The sequence below is a fragment of the Bos taurus genome, chromosome 20, assembly GCF_002263795.3.
Source record: "Bos taurus isolate L1 Dominette 01449 registration number 42190680 breed Hereford chromosome 20, ARS-UCD2.0, whole genome shotgun sequence".
NCBI classification, from domain to species: Eukaryota; Metazoa; Chordata; class Mammalia; order Artiodactyla; family Bovidae; genus Bos; species Bos taurus.
The window spans coordinates 62187425-62212950 of NC_037347.1; the positions used below are offsets into that span (position 1 = coordinate 62187425).

The 25526-nt window shown below is 42.5% G+C and overlaps 1 protein-coding gene across 2 annotated transcripts in view; it reads left to right on the plus strand.

Annotated features, from left to right (window-relative positions):
* The window catches only part of CTNND2 (catenin delta 2), a 1099643-nt gene that overhangs the window by 972918 nt on the left and 101199 nt on the right, over positions 1–25526 (plus strand). The window contains exons 16-17 of one of the 2 annotated variants that reach the window (XM_005221651.5): positions 10315–10389; positions 11428–11578. In XM_005221651.5, the coding sequence (XP_005221708.1) occupies positions 10315–10389; positions 11428–11578 (226 nt within the window). The remainder of the gene's footprint in view (positions 1–10314; positions 10390–11427; positions 11579–25526) is intronic. The other variant, XM_002696428.7, reaches the window with a different exon arrangement.

The window sequence follows — 25526 nt, forward strand, 5'->3', positions numbered from 1 at the left end:
CACATCTTCTCTTAAGAGTTTTAGGAATGAGCATAATTATTCCTTTCCCTCTCTGCCCTTAAGTCACCTCCAATGTTGTCCCTTAAGAATTCAGGTGGAGCGGGGATTGAAGTGAATTTGTCCTATGCTTTCATCCAAAGAAAAGTTTCAAAATTAGAGTCTTACCAGGCAGAATGCCAGAGGATAGCCTTGCAGAGCTAGGAAAGAGACAGTCATGGAAGTCAGTTCCTTGAACTTTTCCTGAGTCTTCACTTTCATCTAAAGTTAGGAGGCTTTGACTCCAATCACAGTTCAAAACTTTTCTAAACTTTGTGGCTCTGGGAAAGTTAAAGCATCTCGATGTGTCCCAGGGGCATTGTCTTTAAGCAGAAACAGTCGTGGGTGGCTTCCCCAGACATCATGCAGGTCAGTCACAAAGCTGGATTCAAAGATGCAGGATGTCATAAGCCAAAGGGTTGTCATTTAACACCCAAGAACACTAAGTTGCTCTAAGTCCCCACCCAGCTCCCTTGCCTTGGAGGATGGATTAAAGGGGATGGGAAGGGATGCTCTCTAGAGCAGAGTCTGATCTGAAAGGCAAAGCCATCTAGATGATGGCAAGTTTGCCATATTTTGATTTTTTAATGAATTATTATTTTTACTTGCCAAATAGTTAGGTTCTTATAAGAACAAGTTAAAAATGGAGAAATGTCTTTGAGCGCTAGAAGATGTTGATTGTAAGACTTCAACCTTTGCTTCAGAAGTTAAGCTCTGTATTCCATGTGTTCAGAAAATGAAATAGAAACCTGAAAAATTTATAAAGATGCAAATGAAACTTCTGAAGTTGAAAATGTAGCATCTTAAATGAAAAATACATGGAATGGAATCAATAGCAGATTAGACATTGCAAAAGAAAAGTTTAGTGAACTGAAAGACAGTGATTGTAAACTATAAAAAATGAAATACACAGGGAAAAAAAGGGAAAAAATGGATAGTGCATCAGTGAGTGAGCTTCAAGTGGCCTGATATATATATATTAATGGAGTCCGAAACAAGACGAGAGAGAAAGGAGACAGAGAAAACTATTTGAAGAAATAAGGATTGAAAACATTCCAAATCTAATGAAAACTGCAAACTCACACATCTAAACAACTCAAGAAACTACCAGAAGCATTAAAAAGTTATATACCAAGGTACATTATAATCAGATTGCTCAAAATCAGAAATAAAGAGATAACCTTAAAAGCAGCCAGAGAAAAAAGACATGACATGTACCAAGGACACCTCCACATCATATTTAAGGATAAATATCTCCAGTTATTCACTTATTCCTTGTTGAGGTACTAAGGATGTCCTCTGGAAGAGAATCTGGTCTGTAAGACCTCTAAGAGCAGAAACTAGGTTCCATTTATTTCTTTGTACCCCACTGCTAAGCCCTATGCTTGGCTGAGCAATAATGCTAAGACACAAACATTTAACTGAACTAGTGTCTATGTCTATATGTCTTTCTTATGAATAGCAGTCTTTTATATTTATAAACATCCATCAGTCACTAAGCAGTTAGTAGCGCATCTTTAGATGATCACAATTTATGATTCTTTTTTTGGTCCTTTGATTCAGATGGGAATATGTAGTCAATAGGATATAAAATTGATATAAAGGAATTGTGGGAGAACTGTTTTCTTTTCAGTTTGCAGACTCATCGGTGTTTTTTAGGATGCATATTTTGATGTCATTGCCCAGTTCCACGATTCCTGAAGCATTGCACTTTGTATTTAATTTGGTGATTAAAGACATAGGCTCTGTGTCTTTAACACAGGCTCTCACATAACCAGGTCAGCTGGGTGAGCTGCTGAGATATGTCTGGGTCTTTAGGTGTTTGGAGTAATAAAATAATAAATTTACAATTTATACTATTTTATACTGATTTATAGTATGTTGATACTCAAAAATTCTCTCCTGCTTTGGGTTATATAATGAGAATTAAGGAAGAAGCCTGATAAAAATTCTCAGAATTTTCTAGCAGTAACATCTTTCTGACTGTTTCCAGTGCATTAACCTGAACATTAGTTATCCCCAGTGTAAAATTCATCCCCATATATCCAGATGCATTGAATTGGTAATTTTTTTATTATTAATAGAGACTACCGAGTAAGAGGCAGAATGCTCTACAACAGCTAAAATCAACATCACAAGAGCCGTTCTGTATTTTAGACACAGCTTAACAACTACGACCATTGGATTTCCCAGCCTTCATCAGATTTCAAGCAACAAATTTAAAAATGCAGTGAGTTACTCTTGTAAGCAGGCACACAGATCTGTGATAAGAAGAGCAAATAGATATCCTGATGGCAAAGTGAAAAGATAGGAGAGTTAGACGAAGTAAATATAAGGATGCAAGAAATAAAAAAATGTCAGAGGCCATTCAGTGTTTTGACTATTTCATTTATTCTAATCACTGATGGTCATAATGCTAACTGTCATCAAGAAAATGTTAAATGATTACTAGTAATTTTAGAAGACAAAGCATTTTGAAAAGACTTGTATTCCAACAGCTAAAGTAGAATTTTGACTCTCAGGGAGTCATCCTTGCTTATACAGAGCACTGGCCTTCCTGATGGCCAAGGCAAATCCTGGGCCAAGGCAAATGGCCTTTGGGGCATATTTGTGCATAGTTATAAATGTATGTGCTTGTATAAGAATTTTCTTATAAAAATACAAATACACAGGCATGCATAAAGGTCAATATCACATTATCATCATTCTTTGTATAATTTAGTAAGGTACCATGTTAAATGGTGGGAAGGGAAGATGGATAAGCTGTAGGAGTGATTTGAGAAGATTGTCATTATGCCAACACTGATAAATAGTTATTACTTTTTAAAGATGAGAATAGCTTATACCAAACCAAACAAACTTGAGCAATCAAAAGATTGACTGAGGACACACAAACAGCATCAGATTTCATGAAGACAGCATTACCGTCTAAACCTAGGGTTCTAAGAATGTGTATTTTGTAGCAACTGTTGAAATTTAGTGGTGTTCTTTAAGTGGCCTTAACTTTTATGATCCAAACAAAAGCAGAAATGTGAAGGTAGAACACCCGAATTTTACATGGAGAGCACTTTTTATAGACCTCATCATCTGAAACGATAACTTCTCTTTACGGGGAAATGTGCAGCATACTCTTCTGTGACAAATTGACTAGCAACTAGATCTTCATAATGGCCCCACATACTTTTTAAACTTTAAAACACTCATTACTTGGCTTATGAGCATCAGAAAAACATAATGGCAGAAGTGAAATGTTTTTCTTAGCTAACATGGACTTCAGTTACCTTTTCCTCATTTACAGTAAAACGATTTTGTCACAGAATATTAAAACAGTTGGATGTAGTCGTTTGAAGAGCTCCAAAATGTGAATGAATGCTCCCATTTGTGGTTTATTTATATCGTAGCTGAACTCGATGGAAACTCAGGATTAGAACTCTCTAAATACATCTGTTCTATTTCTTTAAAATCAAATATTTTAGACATCTTTGTATGGTCAGTTTTCTCCCTAAAATGTGACTGTTCTCAGAGAGTCTATTATTTTCCCATTTATGTTCAGAGTTAGAGGAAATAAAGAGATACTTGGATATTAATCTGTTAATATTTAATGAAGTAACATGATAGTGACATAGATTTAGTGAGAAGGAAATAGAAGCCATGTGGCCCAAATGAATAAAAAATAAAGAGAACTGAGAAATTTGAGACTTGTTCCTAAGGGCAGGGAACTTAAGAGGGGCATTGGATTTAGTGTGGCTTAGCAATTGGTGTATCATTAAAAATGAACCAGGCTAAACGAGTGGAGTGGAACAAATAAAAGTAAATATCATGGCTTAACATCTAAGATAAAGATCGTTGTCCTAGTAACAGTGGTATATAAAGCATGAGGTTGAAATGCAAAGAAACAGAGTCGTGAAAGATTATGATGAAAAAATGGGACGTGAGGCATCCTGCCTCATGCGTTAATAATTGGGTCAGAATAAACAGAGGTTATCTGAGGACTCTGCCTAGTTAGCGGGCTCCTAGACACAATGCATTCCCTTGGACATGATGACCAGCCTGAGGCTGGACCAACCTCAGGAGGAGACGGGGAAGAATAGGATCAAAGCCAGGCCATTGGTTCCAACCACACAGTATCTAGTGATTTCTCCTAGGACCCCACTAAGCAGTCCTGATGGTAAGGGCTGCATCTGTGTTATAAATGCCACACACATCCAAACCGAGAGTAAGCCCATTTTCGGACAGTCTGGCTTACTTTCATCAGTGTCATTGAATAGCAAAGTACTGAGTGATGGAATTACATTCAGAAATTATAGAAACAGCTAAAACTGAGGGATTGTCCCTTCTAGCCAAGATGCCAAGATGGAGTACCAAGCACCTTTAAGTAGCAATAACAGCAGCAACAGAAACAAACTGGAGAAATACATGAAACACTGGTTGTTAAAACGCTAAGCATTAGTCAGTGAAGAAAGAGAGCTCTGAGAAACTGATCGCTGTCTTGAGAGAATTTGCAGACCATAGCACAAAGATTAAAAACCCAGGAGAAGCTCGGCGGACACTCAGAGCTAAGGAGATACAACTGGGAATCTAGGGAAACCAAGGTGGCTAGCAGTTATAGTGAAAGTCAAAGTCATTCAGTCGTGTCCCACTCTTTGTGACCCCATGGACAACAGCCTGCCAGGCTCCTTTGTCCTTGGAATTCTCCAGGAAAGAACACTGGAGTGGGTAGCCATTCCCTTCTCCAGGGAATCTTCCCAACCCAGGGATCGAACTCAGGTCTCCCACATTGCAGGCGGGTTCTTTACCGTCTGAGCCATAGGGAAGGCCAGAGCTTAAGGACAACGCTAAAGAAGAGAAAGTCACACCTAGAAAGAACCCCAGAAATCTTCAGAGGATCCCCTTCAGATATTCAGTAGAGAGCTGTCAGTGCATGCATGAGAGGGAAGTACCCAAGGCTGAAGAAAAAAATTCCTGAAATTATTAGACAAAAATGAAACTTGGCACTTACACAGGAATGGATATAGTGTGCGTTCCCAAGAGCCATACAGGAAAACCCTGTGATTCGTGGATCCTTGAGCATAGCACTCTCAGAGTCTTGCCTCGGTAATTAGGTATAATTAGCCCTGGACTAAATATGCTCTAGTCTTCCCTATCAGATCTTAAAAGTGAGATGCAGAGGATCAATAGTTTGCAAGTAAATTAACTGCATCCTAGACTAAAGTTTAAAAATACCTATAGAAATACAAAAATACCCAGCATCCAATGCATTAAAATTGAGAATGTCTGACATCCAGTTGAAAATAAACAAGAAAAAGTGATTCATGATGAGGAGAAAAATCAATCATTCAAAAGCAGTTCAAAACCAACCAAGATGTTAAAAATATCAGACAAGCAGTTATTATAATTCTACTCCATGTGTTCAAAAAAAAGGCAGTGTATACCCGTGGAAATTTTAAAATAATTTTTAAAAAAAGAGCAGGTTAGACATTGCTGAAGAAAAGATTAATGAATTTAAATATAGCTCTGGAAACTATACAAAATGAAATGGTGAGAGAAAAAAACAAAGCTACCGATCATCCATGAGCCTCAAGTGGTCTACTGTACATGCAGTTAAAGTTCCCCTAGGAGAGGTGAGAGAAAGGAGAAAGAAAACAGGAAAAAAAATTGAAGAAATGATGGTTGAAAAATCTTCCAAATGGTTCCATATTTTTCAAGTTTAATGAAAACCACAAACTCACCGATCCAAGCCTAAGAAACATGAAGAAACTATACCAAGGTGCTTCATAATCAAATGGCTCAAAATCAGTAATAAAGAGAAAATCTTAAAAGCAGCCAGAGGAAAAGACATGTTGCATACAAAGATAAGGATGACAGCTGATTTTCTACCCGCAGTAATGCCAGCAAGAAGACACTGCAGCAGCGTCTTTAAACCTGTTGGGCCCATTCATGTATAAAGTTGATTAGGGCTTGGTACCTCACAGGTACGACCAATCTCCATAGGAAATTCCAAGGATTCCAGAGAGCTGTAAAACTATCTGTAGAAGAAATCCTTTCTGAGCCCAGCTTAAGATCTGGGCTAGCCTGGGAGCTGCCATGGTTAATTACCCAAGCAGTGGGGACACAGAGGAATTCTAACATGGAAATTTCAGTTTGAGTGTCCCGACATGATCAGAGCTGTGATGGCCCAGGACATGAAACTCAGTATTGTGTCCTTTCAGCCCTGAGGACAAGCAACTATTCCTAAATACTACACCAAAAGTTCTGTCCCCATACAGAGAATTAAGGATGAGTGTGGCTTTCGGAGAGACTCCCAAAGAGATGTATGGTAATTTCGAACTCTGATTACACTTTTGTAGAAGTGGTTAGAACTTGCTGTCCTGTGCTCAGTCACTCAGTCATGTCTGACTTTTTTGCAACCCCGTGGACTGTAGCCCACCAGGGTCCTCTGTCCATGGAATTCTCCAGGCAAGAATACTAGAGTGGGTTGCCATTTCCTCCTCCAGAGGAATCTTCAACTTACTGGTCCTGTCTATAATTGCAGTTGCTTTGGTCCTACTGGGGCTTCCATAATAGTTCAGTTGGTAAAGAATCCACCTGCAATGCAGGAGACCCTGGTTCAATTCCTCGGTCAGGAAGATCCCCTGGAGAAGGGATAGGCTACCCACTCCAGTATTCTGGCCTGGAGAATTCCATAGACTGTATAGTCCATGGGGTCGCAAAGAGTCAACGCGACTGAGCGACTTTCACTTGGTCCTTTTTATGTAGTTCCTTTCAGTGGAGAAAATGCTGTTCTTAAATAGCACACACTTGGTACTAGAAATCAACCCAACATTTTCTTTTACCAGCTAAACATTTTTAATTTCCATCTGTGAGCCAGAAATTAGAAGACAATTGATATAAAGAGATGAATGTGACTTGGTAATTCCCTCAGGTACCTTTCAGAATAATAAATATATAAACAGAAAGTCCAAAAAAATACATGAGAGGTGCCATAATAGGAGTATATACACAAGGAGATGTATACACACAAGGCATTGTATACACACAAGGTACAAGAGCATCCCAGGGGTCACTTTTACAAGGAACATGTCAAGGATGAGCATGCATACTTCCAAGAGCACTAGTTAAAACCTAGGGCTAGAATTCAATCGTTAGAGTTCATTTTAAATACACAAGCACATCTCATTATTTAGAAGAATTTCAGCTGCTGCTATAACAAAGAGACCTCCGCAAATACACAAGGGCTCAAACAAGATAGGAGGTAAAAGCTACTTTCTCTGATGTAACAAGTAAAGGAAGGTATGTGAGGAGGGAAGTTCCTCTCTTTGAATTATGTCCCCCAGGCTGACAGCTCTCCTGCCATCTTTAAGGTGTCATGAAGATGTGATCATCCAAGGCTGCTCTTAGGGCCATCATCTGCTAAGCGGGAAGCAGAAAAAGACTTCAGAGTCACAGCTGGAAACGTTCTCTTTTGAAAGTCATCTTGGAGCCCTCGTTTTGCCTGATGCGATAAAAGGTGGGGGAGGGGGGAAGCACTTCATCCAAACACTTCTTGCAAACTCAGTCAAATCAAACTAGTTCTCAACTCCTTCAGGCTTACCACTTAGCTACATTTGTCAGACTTCATCTTCTCATGCCCTCTGTGGTTGGCACTAAACTTGGGGCTCTTACCAGCATATCCCTACAGGGGATGGAGATCGGGCATTCATTTCTGTCTAGAATAGTTCCTATCCTGTGTTTCCTCTTGCCCAGGACAAGCCTCCTTGTCCAGTTGGGTTCTTAGCTGGGATGGGGCAGTTGGTGATTGGACTATCTCTGGTCCAAGATGCTCTCCCAGCCCACAACCACCTTTCCCACTGTTGAGCTCCCTTGAGATGCAGCACACCCTCTCCTTAACCCAGGTGGTCATAGTCCAATGCCTGCCATTCCGATGCATCCCAATCAACTGGCCAACTAATCCTTCTGCAGCCTCAGGTCCTTAGCCTGGGCCATGTTTTCTCCTGAACCAGGTCCTCCTATTCCTCCTCCCCTAACTCCTCTCCTCCGCCTCCTTTTTCTCCTCTTCCCTCTCCTCCCCCTTCTCCTCTTCCCCTCCTCCTCCTCCTTCATCTCTTCTTTCTCATCCTCCCCCTCCTCTTCCTTTTCTTCCTTCTCCTTTTGAATCATCACACGTCCTCTCTTCAGCTCATGGACCGTTCCTAAAGCCACACTTTTGTCCCTTCCCTCCTCACTGGTGGGCTCAGTACATGATGCTATCATTCTGTTTGCAAAAAAATCAAGTTCTGTCCAAAGATTTCCACCTCAGTTACAATGAATTACCATAATCTTTTCTTTCTTGTTCATCTGTTTTCACGCCAGTGATTCTTCTACTTTTGTTTCACTTACAAAGCTCTTGGCAACTCATATACTTTACTAACACCCCATGGGCTTCAGTACTGTCCAAGGCAACTCACTTCTCTTTTGGAAAAACTCTATATGAGTCTCACACTTCTGTGTTCAGTGCCCCTGGGAAACATTCCCCATCTCCCAAATATTGCATCATGCCTTTCTCTTTTCACCTCTTTATTCCTTCTTACTGGGTTACACAAAGGTTCACATGTGGGTTATACATGACCTGCTCCAAGACTGCTCAGCTGCGACTTAAAAACGATCACTATTCTGGGATGTCCCCCAGGGCCCAGTAGTTGAGACTGCCTTCCAACTCAAGGCATGCAGGTTCGATCCCTGGTCAGGAAAGTAAGATCGCACATACCGCACTATGCGGCCAAAAGTTAAAATAATTGTGTTTTTAAAAAGCATCACTATCCTAAATCCTTGCATGTCAAGAAAACTTTAGAAGCTTGCAACATCTTTTGAATGAATTGTTAATAATTGATTGTGAATCATCACATGCTGAGCTAATACTGGGGATTTTCCATACCTACACAAACTCACACACAACTAAAATTTTTAAAATAAAGGCTATTTTCTATGTGTCACTCACATAAGATCAAACCCATTGTCTTGTTTTTCCCTTTTCACTTAGAGCATATCACTGTGTACCATTTTCTCGTACCAGAAAAGTATATCTAAAACTCGTGCACGTTTTGGGCCACGCGTAGCCATTTGTATTCCTCTCAAATCAGTTCTCGGCGAAGCCGAAGGATGCGTCATTTTACAAACACCAAACCATCTTTCCATCCAACAGGAAGGTATATAATAACTAGGCTTCTAAGGAGGAAAAAGTAAGTTATAGGAGACCTTTCCTGGTTTGTTTCAAACATGGCCAGATTCTCCTCTGTTGATATTGGGAAGAACGGAAGGGAGGGGAAGGACTGAGCGCAGAGGTTTAGGTGGGACGATGAGATGATGGCAGGGCGGGAATATAGTCAGAATCACGGAGAGCAGAGTTAGAAGGGGAGGACTCGGGACCAAGGGGCACAGGAGGCCTGCGGGCAGTTGTTTAACATCTTCGTGTCCAGATCTCCTCGTCTATAAAATAAGAACAGTAGTGTCACCCTCCCAGGAGTTTGGGGATTAGAAGAGACCACAAATGGACAAGCCAGCATCTGGGGTCTAGGATGAGGTGGTTCTGGGAAAGAGGTCATCTTTGGGCCTGAGTTCAGCCTGGCTGAATTCCAAAAATATCCACCCTGGTCTCCCAAAAGGCGCAGAATATCTCCCCAGCGTTAAAATGCATTGTTGATGTAAATGCATTGTTGATGTTCATCGTACCATATGGAAACATGGACTCCACGCTCTGATTTCCGTTTTCCTTAGTTTTAGGGAAGAAACCAACAGTGAATGGCTGTAGAAGCTCAGGGGTCTAGTGTACTCCTGAACCCAGAAATCAGAAGGCTTAGCAATAGTGGAGGGGCAGATGAAAATCATGTGTCAGCACGTCAGATTGCAAATGAAATTTCCCATGGACATGACGGAGAGTTTGAACTGGCTTCATGAAGCTCCTTTCCTTGGGAGGGATATCCCATCCTGACAGCTAAATTTCGAGAAGCGGTGTCCAAACCTTGAGATTTTTTTTTTTTTTTCCATGTCTAAGACTTTCTGACTATCCATTCCTCTGCTTCCTGAGACTGGGGCTATGAAATAGTTAATTGCAGTCAAGAGGTGCTGTCGTGAATTCCCTCTGCTCCCCCACCCCCTCACACCTCCTGGAGTCTGAACCACAGTGTAGGGTCAGGAGAAAGTGAATGGTCCAAGTTGATGGGGATAAGAAACTATGTGAATGTGACTTCTCTAACGTAGGACAGGATGAAGTTGTGTGTTTTTTTAATCTCATATTTCATGCAGGGCTGGGCTGAGGATGTGGCAGGCATGGCATATGCCCTACGTTCACTGCCAGAGGGGGCTCCCTGCCTGCCACAGGTGAGAGCCAGCTCTGGGGTGCCTGTCCCCACGGGGAAAGGGGGGCGGGGCCCGGCGGGGAGGGTGGGGACTCTGTCCACCTTCGGTGGTCCCCAGGAGGACTCTGCCACAGAATCCAGAACCTCGAGCTATGAAGTTCGTTTTCTTAGCTCATAAATGAAGTTGCAACCGATTAAACCCTTATACTGGTTGATTTTTGTGGCACACGTTCTTCTCTGGAACACGGTACAGGAGTATAAAGTGTGTATACTCGAATGTCTAGAAAACCTGAACCTACCTGTGTTTGGTTCAATGAATCTGAATGCTTTATTGTCCTGATATGACAAATACGTTTCCATAAAAAGCCTTAGATGTGTTCTACTAAGGCCAACCACCACTAACTCAAAACAAATTGTATGCTTACCTTATAAATTAGACATTGAATTATGGCCCTGGATATAATATATTTTAATTTTTTGAATTTTATAATTTTCACACTTCGTCTTTGATGTCATATGTACCTCTCCTCGGCCATACTGTTTTCCGATTTATTTCCTCCTAATTATTCTGCAAAAAACTTAATTGACAGTAATTTCTGTAAGATCTCTCTGCCCCACTTCCAAATTCAAGTTTCTTTGTTCTTTTTTTTTAAATCACCTGTGTGCAACCATTTATCATTTTCTACTTTTTCCAGGATTTCTTTTCCTCTTCATGTCAATAACCAGCCCTTCCTGTCCCAAACCTCCATATCTTAAAGTATCAGGTATAAAGACACCACACAAATGTCTTTCTAACTCTTAGACTGAGAAAGCTGGCACCAGAGAAATGAAGCGTGATGGACTGATTAACCCTGAACCCTCTATCCTATGTTGGAGGCAAAAATAAAGTTAAAACCTTTAAATACCTGTCTAACATGCTCAACCTATTCTACAAGGAGGTCTTGATAATTCAGCCTTTTTGGCGCCTGTGGATGACAGTCTGAACACCCACAGGCGCTGTTTGCTTGGAGGGTTTCTGCCCACCCCAGCTCCTAACGCCTTGGCCTCCCCTCATTTGCAGTGGTCTGTATATATCCGAGCTGCTGTCCGGAAAGAGAAAGGCCTGCCCATCCTCGTGGAGCTGCTGCGGATCGACAATGACCGTGTGGTGTGCGCAGTGGCCACCGCGCTCCGGAACATGGCCTTGGACGTCAGGAATAAGGAGCTCATTGGTAGGTCCCCTCCGATTCACCGCGTCTCCACTTTTTTTCTTTTAAATCGAAGTATAATGCATTTCCTGTGTTTGAACCCACAAGCAGAACATATATGCGCATGCAGAAACAGAGCATGTGTCAGAGACCTTGTTTTTCCAGCTCTCCTTCTAGCGGAAATCAATGCGCTAATTTATCTTTTAGAATTTAGAGGAAAACGCGAAGCTTGTTGACATTCCTAATCCTTGCAAATTAAAAACTACCGCAGTGCTGAGCACTGGATACCGTTGTCCTGATCCTCTAAATCCTTGCCAGGCTGTTTGTATGCTTTCCATGTTGTGAACTGGAATTCTAATGGGGTGCAGGGCTCTTCTCCTCTCTGTGTTAAAATTTATTTTTACATTAGACCAGATTGGCTCTCCAGTGCTATTTTTCAAGAATCATCTGCCTTTAGTTTAGTATTCAAGAAAGGGAGGATCTTTCATTAATGAAGCATTAAAGAGATCATCCATAAGTCTATCAATTTGACAAATGTTTGCCCATGACCTCGTGTTCCAGGCCTGCTCTATGCCTAGCGTTCAGTCGTGTCCATCTCTTTGTGACCCTATGGACTGTCGCCTGTAGACAGGCTCCTCTGTCCATGGGTTCTCCAGGCAAGAATACTGGAGTGGGTTGCCATTGCCTCCTCCAGGGGATCTGCCCAACCCAGGAATCGAACCCAGGTCTCCTGCATTGCAGGTGGATTCTTTACTGCTGAGCTACAGGGGAAGCCCTCTAGGCCTCGAGATGGTATCAAAACAGAGAGAAGGCCTTGCCCTTGTGGAGTTTACATTCTTGACAGGGGCAACCAACAAAAGACACATATGAATCCAATGGTGTGGTTGAAATGTTCTGTGGGGGAAAGAGGTGCTGGGTCAGGCACGCTGTCACTGGTGAGGTCGCAATCTTTTAAGATTGAAGTGAAATTTATATAACATAAAATTAATCACTTTAAAATATACCTTTTGGATGGCATTTAGTATTTATACAGTGTTGTACAACCATCACCTGTGTCAAGTTCCAAAACATTTTTGTGACCCTGAAGAAAACTCTGTTCATGATAAGTCGCTTGAGTCGTGTCCTTATGCGACCTTATGGACTTGTAGCCCACCAGGCTTCTCTGTCCATGGGATTCTCCAGGCAAGAATTCTGGAGTGGGTTGTCATGCCCTCCTCCAGGGGATCTTCCTGGAGTTCCAAGATGGAACTCATGTCTCTTTTGTCTTCTCCATTGGCAGGTGGGTTCTTTCCCACTAGCGCCACCTGGGAAGCCCCCAAACCCTGTACCCGTTAAGTAGTCACTCCCTATTTCCCCTTCCTCCCATCCCCTGGCAGCCAGCAGTCTGCTTTTTGTTTCTTTGGATTTTCTTATTCTGGATATTTCATGTAAATGGAATCATGTAAGATGTGAGCTTTTGTATCCGGCTTCTTTCATTTAACGTCAGGGATTGTGGGTTTGAGAGGTCAAAGTCAAGGTGACAGCTGTTGCGAAGCTAACAAAGACTTGAAGCCAATGAGATGGGGCTCTGTGGTTCTTTCAGGGGAAGACTATGTAAGCTAGAGGAGTGGCCTCTGCAGACAACCCTCCAGAAGGGGATCTGGGAGCAGGCTGATGGGGGTTCAAGGTCTCTGAGGGCCTGGTGTGCCTGGTGCACAGTGGGGATGGGAGTCCAGGTTGTCCAGATTCAAGAGATGCTCTGGATCCCTCCTCCTGTAACTGGGAGGATGCTCAGGCCAAGGTTGATTGATGCCTGGAGAACTGATGAACCACCAGGACCTGCCCAGGGAGAGAGACAACCTCCCCATAGACCAATGACCTCCGGGGGTGAAAGAGATGACTCTGGCAGGGTGGTTGATCGGTGCAGCATTAAGCCTGGCAAGTTTGAATGCAGGTAGTAGGTATCAGCGGGAATCAGACAGCAGGGAGCTGAACCACGCATCGTGGCAAAGGTTCTGGTTATGCACCCTCAGGGGGTCTGGGGGAAGCAGGTGAGAGTGAGTGAAGAGGGACGACTCCATTCCTGGGGCAGTTGGAATACCAGGCATGGGTTCAAATTTCATACACAGATTATCCAGATTCCTGAGGGTGACATACTAGGCCCTTGGTGATCTGGGAACCAGCCACTTTCCACCCCACAATAGCCATCATATCCTCCAATAAAGATCAAGTGTTTGCAGGTCTCTTTCGGTTTACTGGCTAAGTCATGTCTGACTCTTTGGTGACCCCTTGGGCTGTAGCCCGCCAGGCTCCTTTGTCCATGAGATTTCCTAGGCAAAAATACTGGAGTGGGTTGCTATTTCGTTCTCCAGGGGACCCTGCTGACCCAAGGATCAAACCTGGTGTCCTGCATTGTAGGCAGATTCTTTACTGATTGAGCCACCAGGGAAGCCCTTGTGGGTCTTTTAAGCCACTTATTCATTCACAGGGACCAGGTTTCAAATCTGTGTCTAATAAATGCGGTTATTTGTTATGCTTGCAGTGCATCATCAGGCATGAAATAAGCTCACAACTTGATAGTTATACTTAGTTTGAATTTAAATGTGGGTGGTAGATGTTACGTATTTAAGCTACACCGTTAGCCCCCTGCGTATTTGCTTTCCTTTTCCTTCCTTGTTGGTTTCAGAGGAGCGAGCAGCGGCTTCCAATCACATCCTGGCGCTCCTCTGTAACCTGGAGGAAAAATCAATAGCTAATCACTGCTACTTGGATACGAATACTAGGTGTAGTGCATTTGTGTGTTTTATTTCTTTCCGTGGCTTAAAATATAACAAAGTAGGGAACTATTGATGGATTTTCTAGCTTCAAGGCGTCTCTTCTCTCCAGGAAGTCGGTTATCTAGAACTGTCTCTGAGGCAGGAACATTTGGAAGTCCATATTGCCCATGTTAAATTAAGCCTCTACTATCAAATGTCACCAGACAGGAAAGGGAGCCAGCCGTTTAAAAATAGGAGTGAAAATATCTCAGTCATAGGCTTTAAGGAATCAATATCTTTTCTCCTTGAGTAAGAAAAGCAGAATTGGACAAAATAGCACACTATTCTCTTCTGTCTGGGAGAAAGGAAACATGACCTTTGCTAACTCTTTTGCTTTAAATATTGTATCAAAGTAATGGGTTTTTATGAGACAATGCTATACAGAACTTTATCTATTGAAAAGAAAGCTGCAGTGACTTTGAACCAAGAACAAAAACAAAATTGAACTTGGACTTTTCTCTATCAGCTTAATCAAAACTTTGGGGTGTGTATGTATGCTAATGCTCTAGTCATGTCTGACGCTTCGTGACGCCATGGACTGTAGCCCACCAGGCTGCTCTGTGCATGGGGCTTTCCAGGCAAGAATGCTGGAGCGGGTTGCCATGCCCTCCTCCAGAGTCTCTTCACGACCCAGGGATCAAACCTGCGTCTCTTACATCTACCTGCATTGGCAGCTGGGTTCTTTACCACCTGCACCGCCTGGGAAGCCTCAAAGCTTCCGTGACCAGGTATTAAAGATAGTCTGAAAACTCCCCGGTGGATACCTCTGGCATGAATCTCACATCTCTGCCGGCAATAGTCTGTCCACCACGCGCACGGGAGGTCTGACAGGCATCTCAGATACAACGTCTCCAGACCTGAGTTCCTTGTCTTCTCTCCCAAGCCCAGTCCTTCCACAGGCTTCCCCGCAGTGACCTGTCCTTGCAATGGTCCTTTGATTCTGCACTCTCATACCCAATCCATCAGCAGGTCTGGCTTCCTTCTGAATTTTCCCAGAACCTGACCCTCCATGGCCACTTTCCAGGTCTCATTGCCCCCCACCCCAGTGCCACCATCTACTCTCAAAGGAGCAGCCAGAATGGTCCTGTCAAAACCTTACTGCATGTCTTTTCTCCTTTTAAAACCCTGCATCAGCTCCTCGTTTCTCTCAGTGTGAAGGTAAACGTCCTTGTTTGCGCAGCTCTGTACGATCCAGCTCTGTTCCCTCTCCAGCCCCACCTCCTTTCTCACTGGCCGCTGCTTCACGTGGTTCCTTCATGACCTAAGCCACGAGCCTGCCTCAGGGCCCTTGAGCATGTGGCTCCCTGCACCCCATCTCCGCTTCCTTCAGATGTCCATGTGGTTATTCCTCAGCCCCTCAGGTCTTTACTCAAGTGTTACTTTCCCAAAACAACCTTTTCTGGTGCCTCTTCTTAAAATCCTACCCCCTTTTACTGCTTTATCAATCTTCACGGCACTAATCACCCTCTGACATGGAACATATTATTTATTTATCTTGTTTCTTGTCCGTCTCCCTGCACTGGAATGTCACCTACTGAGAAGAGGAGGTTCCATCTTTTGTGTTTACTGATGTAGATCATGTACCTAGAACACCACCTGACCCATACCAGGGATTCATCAATATTTGCTGAATGAATAACTGAATTATTAATGATTTTTTCCTGTCTGGCCGTCATGTTATAGTGAACTGCAAATCAGCAAAACTTGAAGTAAGCAAAAAAATATATATTAAATAAAGAAAAAGATTTTATATTAATAAAGAAAATCATCCAAAAATCAGTTCATTGTCTACTAAAGTTTGCTAGATGTATACAGACACTCATAATTTCAGAAGGAATCCAGTTGTTTCCATCATGGGGGTCCAGTTTGAATTACATCTCTTCTTAGATTGTTCTTTTAATTAAGGGTGGAGGGAGGGACAGCTACCATAACTCTGGTTAAGAAATGGTTCATCTTCCTTGGACTCCATGATACGAAAAAGTTCAAATAAACTATTGAACAATAATTACTCTACCCCATAAGCTCTATGAGGATCTGATAGAATAAATTCCACTTGATTGTGGTGTATGATCCTTTTAATGTGTTGTCAGATTTTGTTTGCTAATATTTTGCTGAGGATTTTTGCATCTATGTTCATGAGTGATATTGGTGTATAATTTTCCTTTTTTGTGGTATCTTTGGTTTTGGTAGCAGAGTGATGGTGGCCTCATAGAATGACTTTGGAAGTATTCTTTCCTCTGCAATTTTTCAGATTTTGAGAAGGATAGATGTCAGCTCTTCTCTAAATGGTTGATAGAATTTGCCTGTGAAACCATCTGGTCCTGGGCTTTTGTTTGTTGGGAATTTTTAAATCACAGATTCAATTTCAGCACTTGCGATGCTCTGTTCATATTTTCTGTTTCTTCCTGGTTCAATTTTAGAAGACTGTACCTTTTTAGAATTTTAGAATTTGTAGGTTGTACCTTTTTAGAATTTGTCCGTTTCTTCCAAGTTGTTCATTTTATTGGCATATAGTTGTTGTCATTCAGTTCCTAAGTCGTGTCTGACTCTTTGTGACTCCATGGACTGCACCACGCCAGGCTTTCCTGTCCTTAACTGGCTCCTGGAGTTTTCTCAATATCCTGTCCATTGAGTTGATGATGTCATCCAACCATCTCATCCTCTGTCGCCCCCTTCTCCTCCTGCCCTCAGTCTTTCCCAGTATCAGGGTCTTTTCCAGTGGGTTGGCTCTTTGCTTCAGGTAGCCCAAGTATTGGAGCTTCAGCTTCAATATTAGTCCTTCCAGTGAATATTCAGAGTTGATTTTCTTTAGGATTGATTGATTTGATCTCCTTGCTGTCCAAGGGACTCTTGTAGTAAATAATCTCTTATGATCTTTTGTATTTCTGTGATGTCCATTTTAACTTCTTTTTCATTTGTAATTTTATTGATTTGAGTCCTCTCCTTTTTTTTCTTGATAAGTCTGGCTGAAGGTTTATCAATTTTATCTTTTCAAATATCAGCTTTTAGTTTCATTGATCTCTTCTATTGTTTTCTTCATCTCTATGCCATTTATTTCTGCTCTGATCTTTGTGATTTCTTCTGCCAGGTTTGTGTTTTATTTATTCTTTCTCTAGTTGCTTAATGTGTAAGATTAGGTTGTTTATTTGTGATTTTTCTGATTTCCTAAGGTAAGGTAGTATTACTATCCACTTCCGTCTTAGAACTGCTTTTGCTGCATCCCATGGGTTTTAGATTTTTGTGCTTTCATTTTCATTTGTCTCCAGGTATTTTTTATTTCCTATTTGGTTTCTTCTAAAAAAATGATTTTTTAAAAAAGATAGTACTAAAAAGAGTGTCACATCTTCGGCCTCTCCCTGTCTTCCCATTCAGGCTGTGTCCATGGCTCTGTGGATGTCTCTGCCATCAGGTGATAAGTAGGCTGCGGGGAGATATTTGTGTTCTTCTGAATGATGCAGTGCTGTGGTCCAGGTGACTGCACATCCACCCACTTCTTTGCAGCCTTCCAAAAATGTTAATCATCCTCCTGTGTAAAGCGTTGTTTCATCATTCAGAAAGGGTTTCTTTTTCATGGTGATAATTAGCTTTGACGAAAAGAACAAACAGTACTGTCCTGCTCTAGCACGTTTACCAAAATGCCAACATTTCAGCACGTTAACAGTTCCTGATGAAGACGGCAGGTGTTTCTTCTGCCATCAAGCGAACAAGCAAACCTCTAACAAAACGCAAAGCATTTCACATATGAACACTAGATAGGAAAGATACTGGGGTGGTATCACCAACTGCCTCTTATCTCTAACCACTCTTTCTGATAAATTCTTCATCCAGACCAGCCTTTGTACCATTGTCCCTGCTTATAAGGCTTTCCCTGAGCAGTTCCCTTCCCTGGCCTGTGCTTTCATCTCTGTGCATTTACCCCCGTCCCCCGCCACACACACCCCCCAGTCATCACTCAGAGCCCCAATGAAGGGAGAAATAGGGGGTAACCAAGGATGGTTGGATGGCATCAGCAACTCAATGGACATGAGTTTGTGCAAGCTTCGGAAGATGGTGAAGGACAGGGAAGCCTGGCGTGCTGCAGTCCGTGGGATCGCAAAGAGTCGGACACGACTGAGCGACTGAACAACAGCAGAGCCACCGGGGAAGCAGATTTCCATTATATAATTTTATTTTTGTGCTGTCTTTCACGTTTTCTGCATTGCATTGCATCTCCTCCCAATGAGATAATAAGCAGGAGTCAGGTACCATATTTATTTCTATGTCCTTCCATGCCTAGCCCTTGTTGTGCTCAGTACATATTTGCTAAACTAATTCTCTGGTGGGTGAATAACATGGGTTATTTATTCTGGAGAGCAGATCTAGAGGAGGTTTGGGGAATCCCACATAGAGAGAGGGCAGGGAAGAGGATGCTCTTTTCACAGCATCCAAGGAAGAGAGGAAAAAGACGGTCAGATGCTGCCAGAAATCCTGGACTCAAGTCAAAGTCATTCTGTTGCCACTTTGGAAGAGGCTTGGGTTGGGTGGGAAATAGCAATGCTTTCTGCGTGTGCCCTGACAGTTCCTAAAGGTTGGAAGAACCGCTACACCGCTACAGGTGGTATTGGCAGAGCTCACAGGGCACACTCCTTTGCTTCCCTGGGAGATGGCTGCCAGCCACCCTTTCAGGCAGGCGAGCCAGGCTGAAATGCTGGGAGTATCTTCCTGGCTGCTTCACTGCCCTCCTTGGACTGAAGACAGGGACCTTCGCTGCTGTGTGAACCTGGCCCTTCCTTCCCCAGCTCATCTCAGTCCTGTAGTCACGTCCTCTCTGCCCTGCACGATCCTTTCCCTGTGCTCTGTCATCATCTGGAGATCGGCTCACCACATTTGGAATCATAGACGGATGCCTCGATACAATCATATGATCTGATGCATTCTTGACATCGGGCCAACCATCTTTTCACCTTAGCAACTGTCTGAGCTTCTTCTATCCAACACCTTCTCAACCCAATCCAGCCTCAAAGGGAGCACCAGACTCTGACTCTTGCCAGCATCAGGAAGGGCTATTTCCCAAGGAAGTCTGCTGGCTCCCAAACACTTCTGTCCCCCAAGAGAGACGGAGGAGAAGGGACCCCCAAATCTCCAGGGTCACGTAGCAGTGCACATGACACACTTTCCTACACTCACGAAATCACGAACAAAATAAAGGGAGTTTCTTGCCCAGGAATTAAGTATTATTGAAGCATCAAATCTACTGCTATTTCCCTCCCCTCTCAAGGCTGTCTGATCATCCCTTTCATTCATTTTAGGGAGGGCATTCCCTTCCTAGCTTTTTTTCTTGCCCTAATCTATTTGAAATACTAAGATAAAAGATTTTATCTCACCACTCTGATGATTCTTTGTAGACAGTGGTTGCTGATTATATTTGAAGGGCACCATAAAAATGTTGTCTTTAAGTGGAAATGAAGACAGAATAAAGAAAATGGTAATGTTGATGGAATGAGAATCACCCCTTCCCCTCAACCGCTGCCCTTGTGTCAGATCTCTACTTGGTGAGCAATGTCTTCTTTTTGGAGACATGGGAGGGGAAGAGGGTTGGGGGACCTTCATTGTATACAAGCTGCCCTAAATGTTGTGCTGCTTTGTAAACATTCTCTTTTATTTAATGATCTCACAGCTGAAATTTCAAGGTGTATACCCACGGAATTCTAGACTTGGTAGCACTGATCTTCACCAGGTAGTCCAGTGGTAGAGAACCCGCCTGCCAGCGCAGGAGACATGGGTTCGATCCCTGGGTCAGGAAGATCCCCTGGAGAAAGAAATGGCAACCCATTCCAGTATTCTTGCCTAGAGAATCCCATGGACAGAGGAACCTGGAGGCTACAGTCCATGGGGTCACAAAGAGTCAGACATGACTGAAGAGACAGCAGGCAGCACAATCTTCCTCCATACTTTGGGATATATTTTACCCAGTTCTTGAATCATGAGGACATGGTGGTGGTAGTTGCTCAGTCGTGTCCTCTCTTTGCGACCACATGGACAGTAACCTGCTGGGCTCCTCTGTCCATGGGATTCTCCAGGCAAGAATACTGGAGTGGATTGCCATTCCCTTCACCAGGGTATCTTCCCGACCAGGATAGATACCTAAGTCTGTGCTCCATCTCCATGAAGCTGCATTCCAGATGCTGCTTAGGAGATAATGCCTCAAAGTTTGTCTAAATTCTTTGGCCAACTCATTGGAAAACACCCTCAAGCTAGGAGACACTGAGGGCAGGAGAAGTGGGCAATAAAGCATGAGATGGTTGGATGGCATCACCGACTCAATGGCATGAGTTTGAGCAAACTCTGGGAGATGTGAAGGACAGGGAAGCCTGGCATACTGCAGTCCATAGGGTCACAAGGAGCCAGACACAACTTAGCAACTGAACAGCAGTAGGAATGAAACACGTCCTGGTCTTCATCCTCTGTGTATTCAGAGTATCACGGTGTACTCACAGCGTCTCCTAGGGCTCTTAAAAGGTATGGCACTACCTTTTAAGTACACACATGTGTGTGCTTTATTACTTTCTCATCTCATGCCATGTAGTGGCTTCCATGTAGCAGAACCCCCTGGGATGTGGGTATTTGCTCCTGGAGGGCAGACCTTTCACAGGCCACTCACCACAGCCTCATGGGCACCTTCTTTATCTGCGTTCCCAACCCTGGGAATCCCACCTGTGCCCAGGGAAAGACTCGAGTCTCTGGAAACCTCAGTGCAACCTGGGAGGCAGTGTGTTATTCTTATCACTGGGAAATGTGTAAGCTTTACTTTATTAGTAGGTTTGAGGACATTTTTAGAGGCATACCTTCTCTGCGTTTCAAAACATGTTTCTTCAGACCCTGGCAGATGTTGTTTTAATTAAAACACATGTAATTTCAATTAGTATTTTTAAAAGAAGCCCACTTTCCCAGACAAGGTCCTTCTTCAGAGCACCCTTTGCTGACTCATTTTTAATAACTTGATTTCTGGAGCCAAGTTCTAGCAGCCAGAGAGCTGTGTGCTTTGGCCAAAACTTGGTATCTTCAGATTAAGCGCCTGTGTTAGAGCCCTCATCTCCCAAACCCCAGAGCCTAATCTCATGAATGCTGCCTCCCTTTCCAGCAAAGACTTGGGTTCTTTGTTAATTAACTTCAGACACCTGTTGGGGAATTTTGGCGGCTGTGTCTGGCAGATAAGAATTCCTTGGAAGGGCAAATGGTAAATAAATTGAAGAGCCAATGATTATTTTATTAAACAAGACTTAACGATTGGCCCCTTGGAAATATTCCCATGTGGGGAAAAGGCAAAACTGACTGAGCAATTTGCAGTTGATTCAGACTTCAGGACCTCTGCCTAAAGACCTCAAAGAAAAGAAAAAAAAAAAAGAAACCTAACCTTACTTGGACCATTTCAGTATTTATTTTAATGCCAAACAGTTTCAGAAGAAAAACTTTGGAGGAGAGCATGCATTAGAAATGAAATGCCTCTCCCAAATACCCCAATTCTTGAGAAATAGAAAAGAGGATTTTAACAGAATCCTGTTTTTAAGTTGTATTCCTTCTGCATGTTAACTGCTATCTTTTCCCCTTACCAGAAGTGGGTGGGTGGGTGGGTGCATTTCATCATGTGGAAATAAGTTGTTATTTTTATTCAGGAATACTAAAAATAATAGATTAGAAAGTGCTTTAAAAGTTTGAAAATGAATACTCTTTTAGCCATTCTGCCTTGTGTCTGATTGTATTCGGTATCCTGAATCTCGAGGAACTGCCGAGCAGACAAAGACACATGTAACAGGGGGAGGGTGTGTGCATAGACCATACATTGAATGGACCAGTGGTTCTGACCCGGAGGACACACGAGGCAGTGAGATGAGGAGGAGGCAGGCGCTGTAGAGAGGTGAGGCGTCCAGGCCAGGAAAAAGGACAGAAGCGAGCCCCAGAAGAGGCCAGGGACCGAGAAGGCGATAACCGATTGGAGGGGCAGCTCCCCCAGCACCTGGGCATCCAGGCCAGGAGCTATAGATTTTGCCACTTGAGAAAAAGTAGGCTTTTTCTTGAGATGCTTTGAGAAGAGAAAGCCCTTCTGCCAGACTGGGATCAAAGAGCAAGAGAATCAGGCAGTTCCCAGAAGTCTCTCCTCAAAAAGTCCTAAGAGTTCTTTCAAAACGCTTAGTTGCAATTTAGAGATTCCTTCACTTAGAACCAAGAAAGTTAATGAAAATTTACCGTGTCTGAGACACACTCATTTTTTCAAACTTAAAATGAAATTCCCTGTTCAATTTTGCATACGATAACGTCTTTGAACAATGTCAGGTAAAATAGCGGCTTTGGCGTGAAATGATAAAAGACAAACGACTTGTTTCCGAAAACATGTAATATCCTTTGAATCCCACATTTTCTCATCCTGAGTATTTAATGTGGGCAACTGAACTTGAGACAGTACAGACCTGGCTGGTGCAGGCATATAGTAATGTACAAGGTGTTGATTTCATTAGGAGTCACTACTATCCCAGCATCAACCTTAGAGGGTATTCAAGGTAAATTAAAGGGTAAGAAATTCCCACGGTCCTCATTTGCAGACTTGAACAGTTTAATTTGCTCATCAGAGTCACAGCTATGAAATGGCACGTGGTATTAAACTTTTTAACTGAATATTAACTTCATAGACTAATAGTGCCTGGTGTTTCTGTGAGTCAGGTTCCTTATAAGTGACCTTGTTACTCTTTTCTTTTGGGGGGAGGCAAGGGGGTTACTTTTTAAAAATTGAAGGATAGTTGATTTACAATACTGTGTTAGTTTCAGATATACAACAAAGTGATTCAGTTATACATTTTTTCAGACTCTTTTTCTATTTTAAGTTATTATATTGAATATAGTTTCCTGTGCTACACAGGAGGACCTTGTTGGTTATATATTTTATATGGTAGTGTGTATCGGTTTATCCCATATTAGTGATTTATCCCTCCTCCACCCTCCCTATTGGTAACCATAGGTTGTTTTCTATATCTTGAGTCTATTTCTGTTTTATAAATAAAGTCACTTCTATTATATTTTAGATTCCTTGTATAAGTGATACTATATAGTATTTGTCTGATTGACTTCATTTAGCACAATAGTTTCTAGGTCCATCCATGGTGATGTGGATTCTTTTTTATGACCAAGTAATATTGCACTGTATATGCGTACCACATCTTCTGTATCACTCATCTCTCTGTGGACACTTAGGTTGCTTCCATGCCCTGGCATGTAAATAGTGCTATAATGAACCCTGGGGTGCATGTGTCTTTTCAGATTAGAGTTTTCATCTTTTGAGGGGTTTATGCCCAAGAATGGGATTACAGGAGCATATCATAGCTCTATGTTTAGTCTTTGGAGGCACCTCCACAGTTTACATTCCCACCAATAGTGTAAGAGGGTTCCCCTTTCTCCTCACCCTCTCCAGCATTTATTATTTGTAGAGCTTTTGATAACCACTATTCTTTTTGAGAAGTTAATATTGTGAATTATTATTCTTAATGCTTAGAGTGGGAAGATTAACCTGTCATATTCTCCTGAAAGGGCTTCCCAGGTGGTTCAGTGGCAAAGAATCTGCCTGCCAGTGCAGGAGACAAGAGTTCGATCCCTAGATCAGGAAGATCCCCTGGAGAAGGCAATGGCAGCCCACTCCAGTATTCTTGCCTGGAGAATCCCATGGACAGAGAAACCAGGTGGGCTACAGTCCGTGGGGTCACAAAAGAGTCAGACACAACTTAGGAATTAAAACAACAACAACAGTTCTGACTGGTGTGAGGTGACACCCCATTGTGGTTTTGATTTTTATTTCTCTAATAATTAGTGATGTTGAGCATCGTTTCCTGTGCCTGTTGGCCATCTGTATGTCTTCTTTGGAGAAACATCTATTTAGCCACCTTGTCACTCTTAAAATGTTACAATAGAGGGTGTGTGTAAGAGATTACCCACAGGCTCTCTCACCAGCAAATCATTTTGGACCACGGGGTCTCCTGCAGGGAACAATGTCTCAACTCACTTCCTCAGACCACAGCTCCCCACGCTGTGTACCACAAATGGGTCACAGACTGTACTGAACCTTGGATGTGCTTAGGCCTCAGGAAGGTCTGAGAAGCAAACACGTAGATCTGTAGACCCCAGCAGCAGGGCTCAGCTCTGACCCCAGGATGCGTTAGCATTTTCTGCATGCTGAGGAAACAGTTTAGAAATTCTGTCCGATACAAGCCTCCCACCTGCACAGCCCAACGTGAGACACCTGCTTTCTGTCATTCTATCTGGAACTCAGAAGTTTGAACTTTCAGCTCATCCTCCCCTTTGCTCCTCATTCTAACCCAAACCCTAGTTTTGTATTTGCCCTCATTCTTCCAGAAATGGAAAATGAACAGAAATGGATACTTTTGGGGGATGGGGGGGGCTTTCTTTTCTTTATCCTTAGGAAACCCATCAGGATGTCTTGTTGATACTTCTTCAGGGAGTTTTTTTAAATTCATTTCCCTTCATATGTACTTCCCCTTTCAGTTTCAGCCTGCAGCATGGTGAATCCAGGACATGCCCATGGTCTCTTGCCTGGATCACTATGTCGCTCTCACCCTTTCTGAGTTCCCACCATCAAATCACAGCTGCCACCTTAATCTTTGTAAAGTCCTCCAGTAAAGGAATATTCAGTGTTTCCGTGATATGAATGACACAAAGTGAACTCTGCTGCCTGATTTTATTTTTCAATAAAGCAGTTTGTATTAACTCTCTTCCAAGAGTCTCCATACTTCCTAGTCTGGACATGTCTCTCTTAATCTTACTCAAACCTCCAAAGCATGTGAAATACTCATATATCATGGTTTCTAAGAGAAAACTTTCCTAATTTTCTTCCTTTCTTTTCCTTTGGCTTTTTCTCCTCTACTCTACTTCAAGGCTCTGTTCTGGGTCAATCTTCTGTAAAGCTTATCGTATCAGTTCTTTATTTCTTAAATTGTATTTTCCAGTTCTAGAATTTCCATGTGGTTCTTTCTTATAGTTTCCATTTCTCTGCTGAATTTATTTGTTTTTGTTTTGTGGATGCATGTTGTCCATTTCCCCACTCGATACTTAGCATTTGTATAGTATTAAAACTCCTTGTCTGTTATTCTGCTATCTGGGTTGTTTGTGGATTTGCCTGTATTGACTATCCTTTCTCT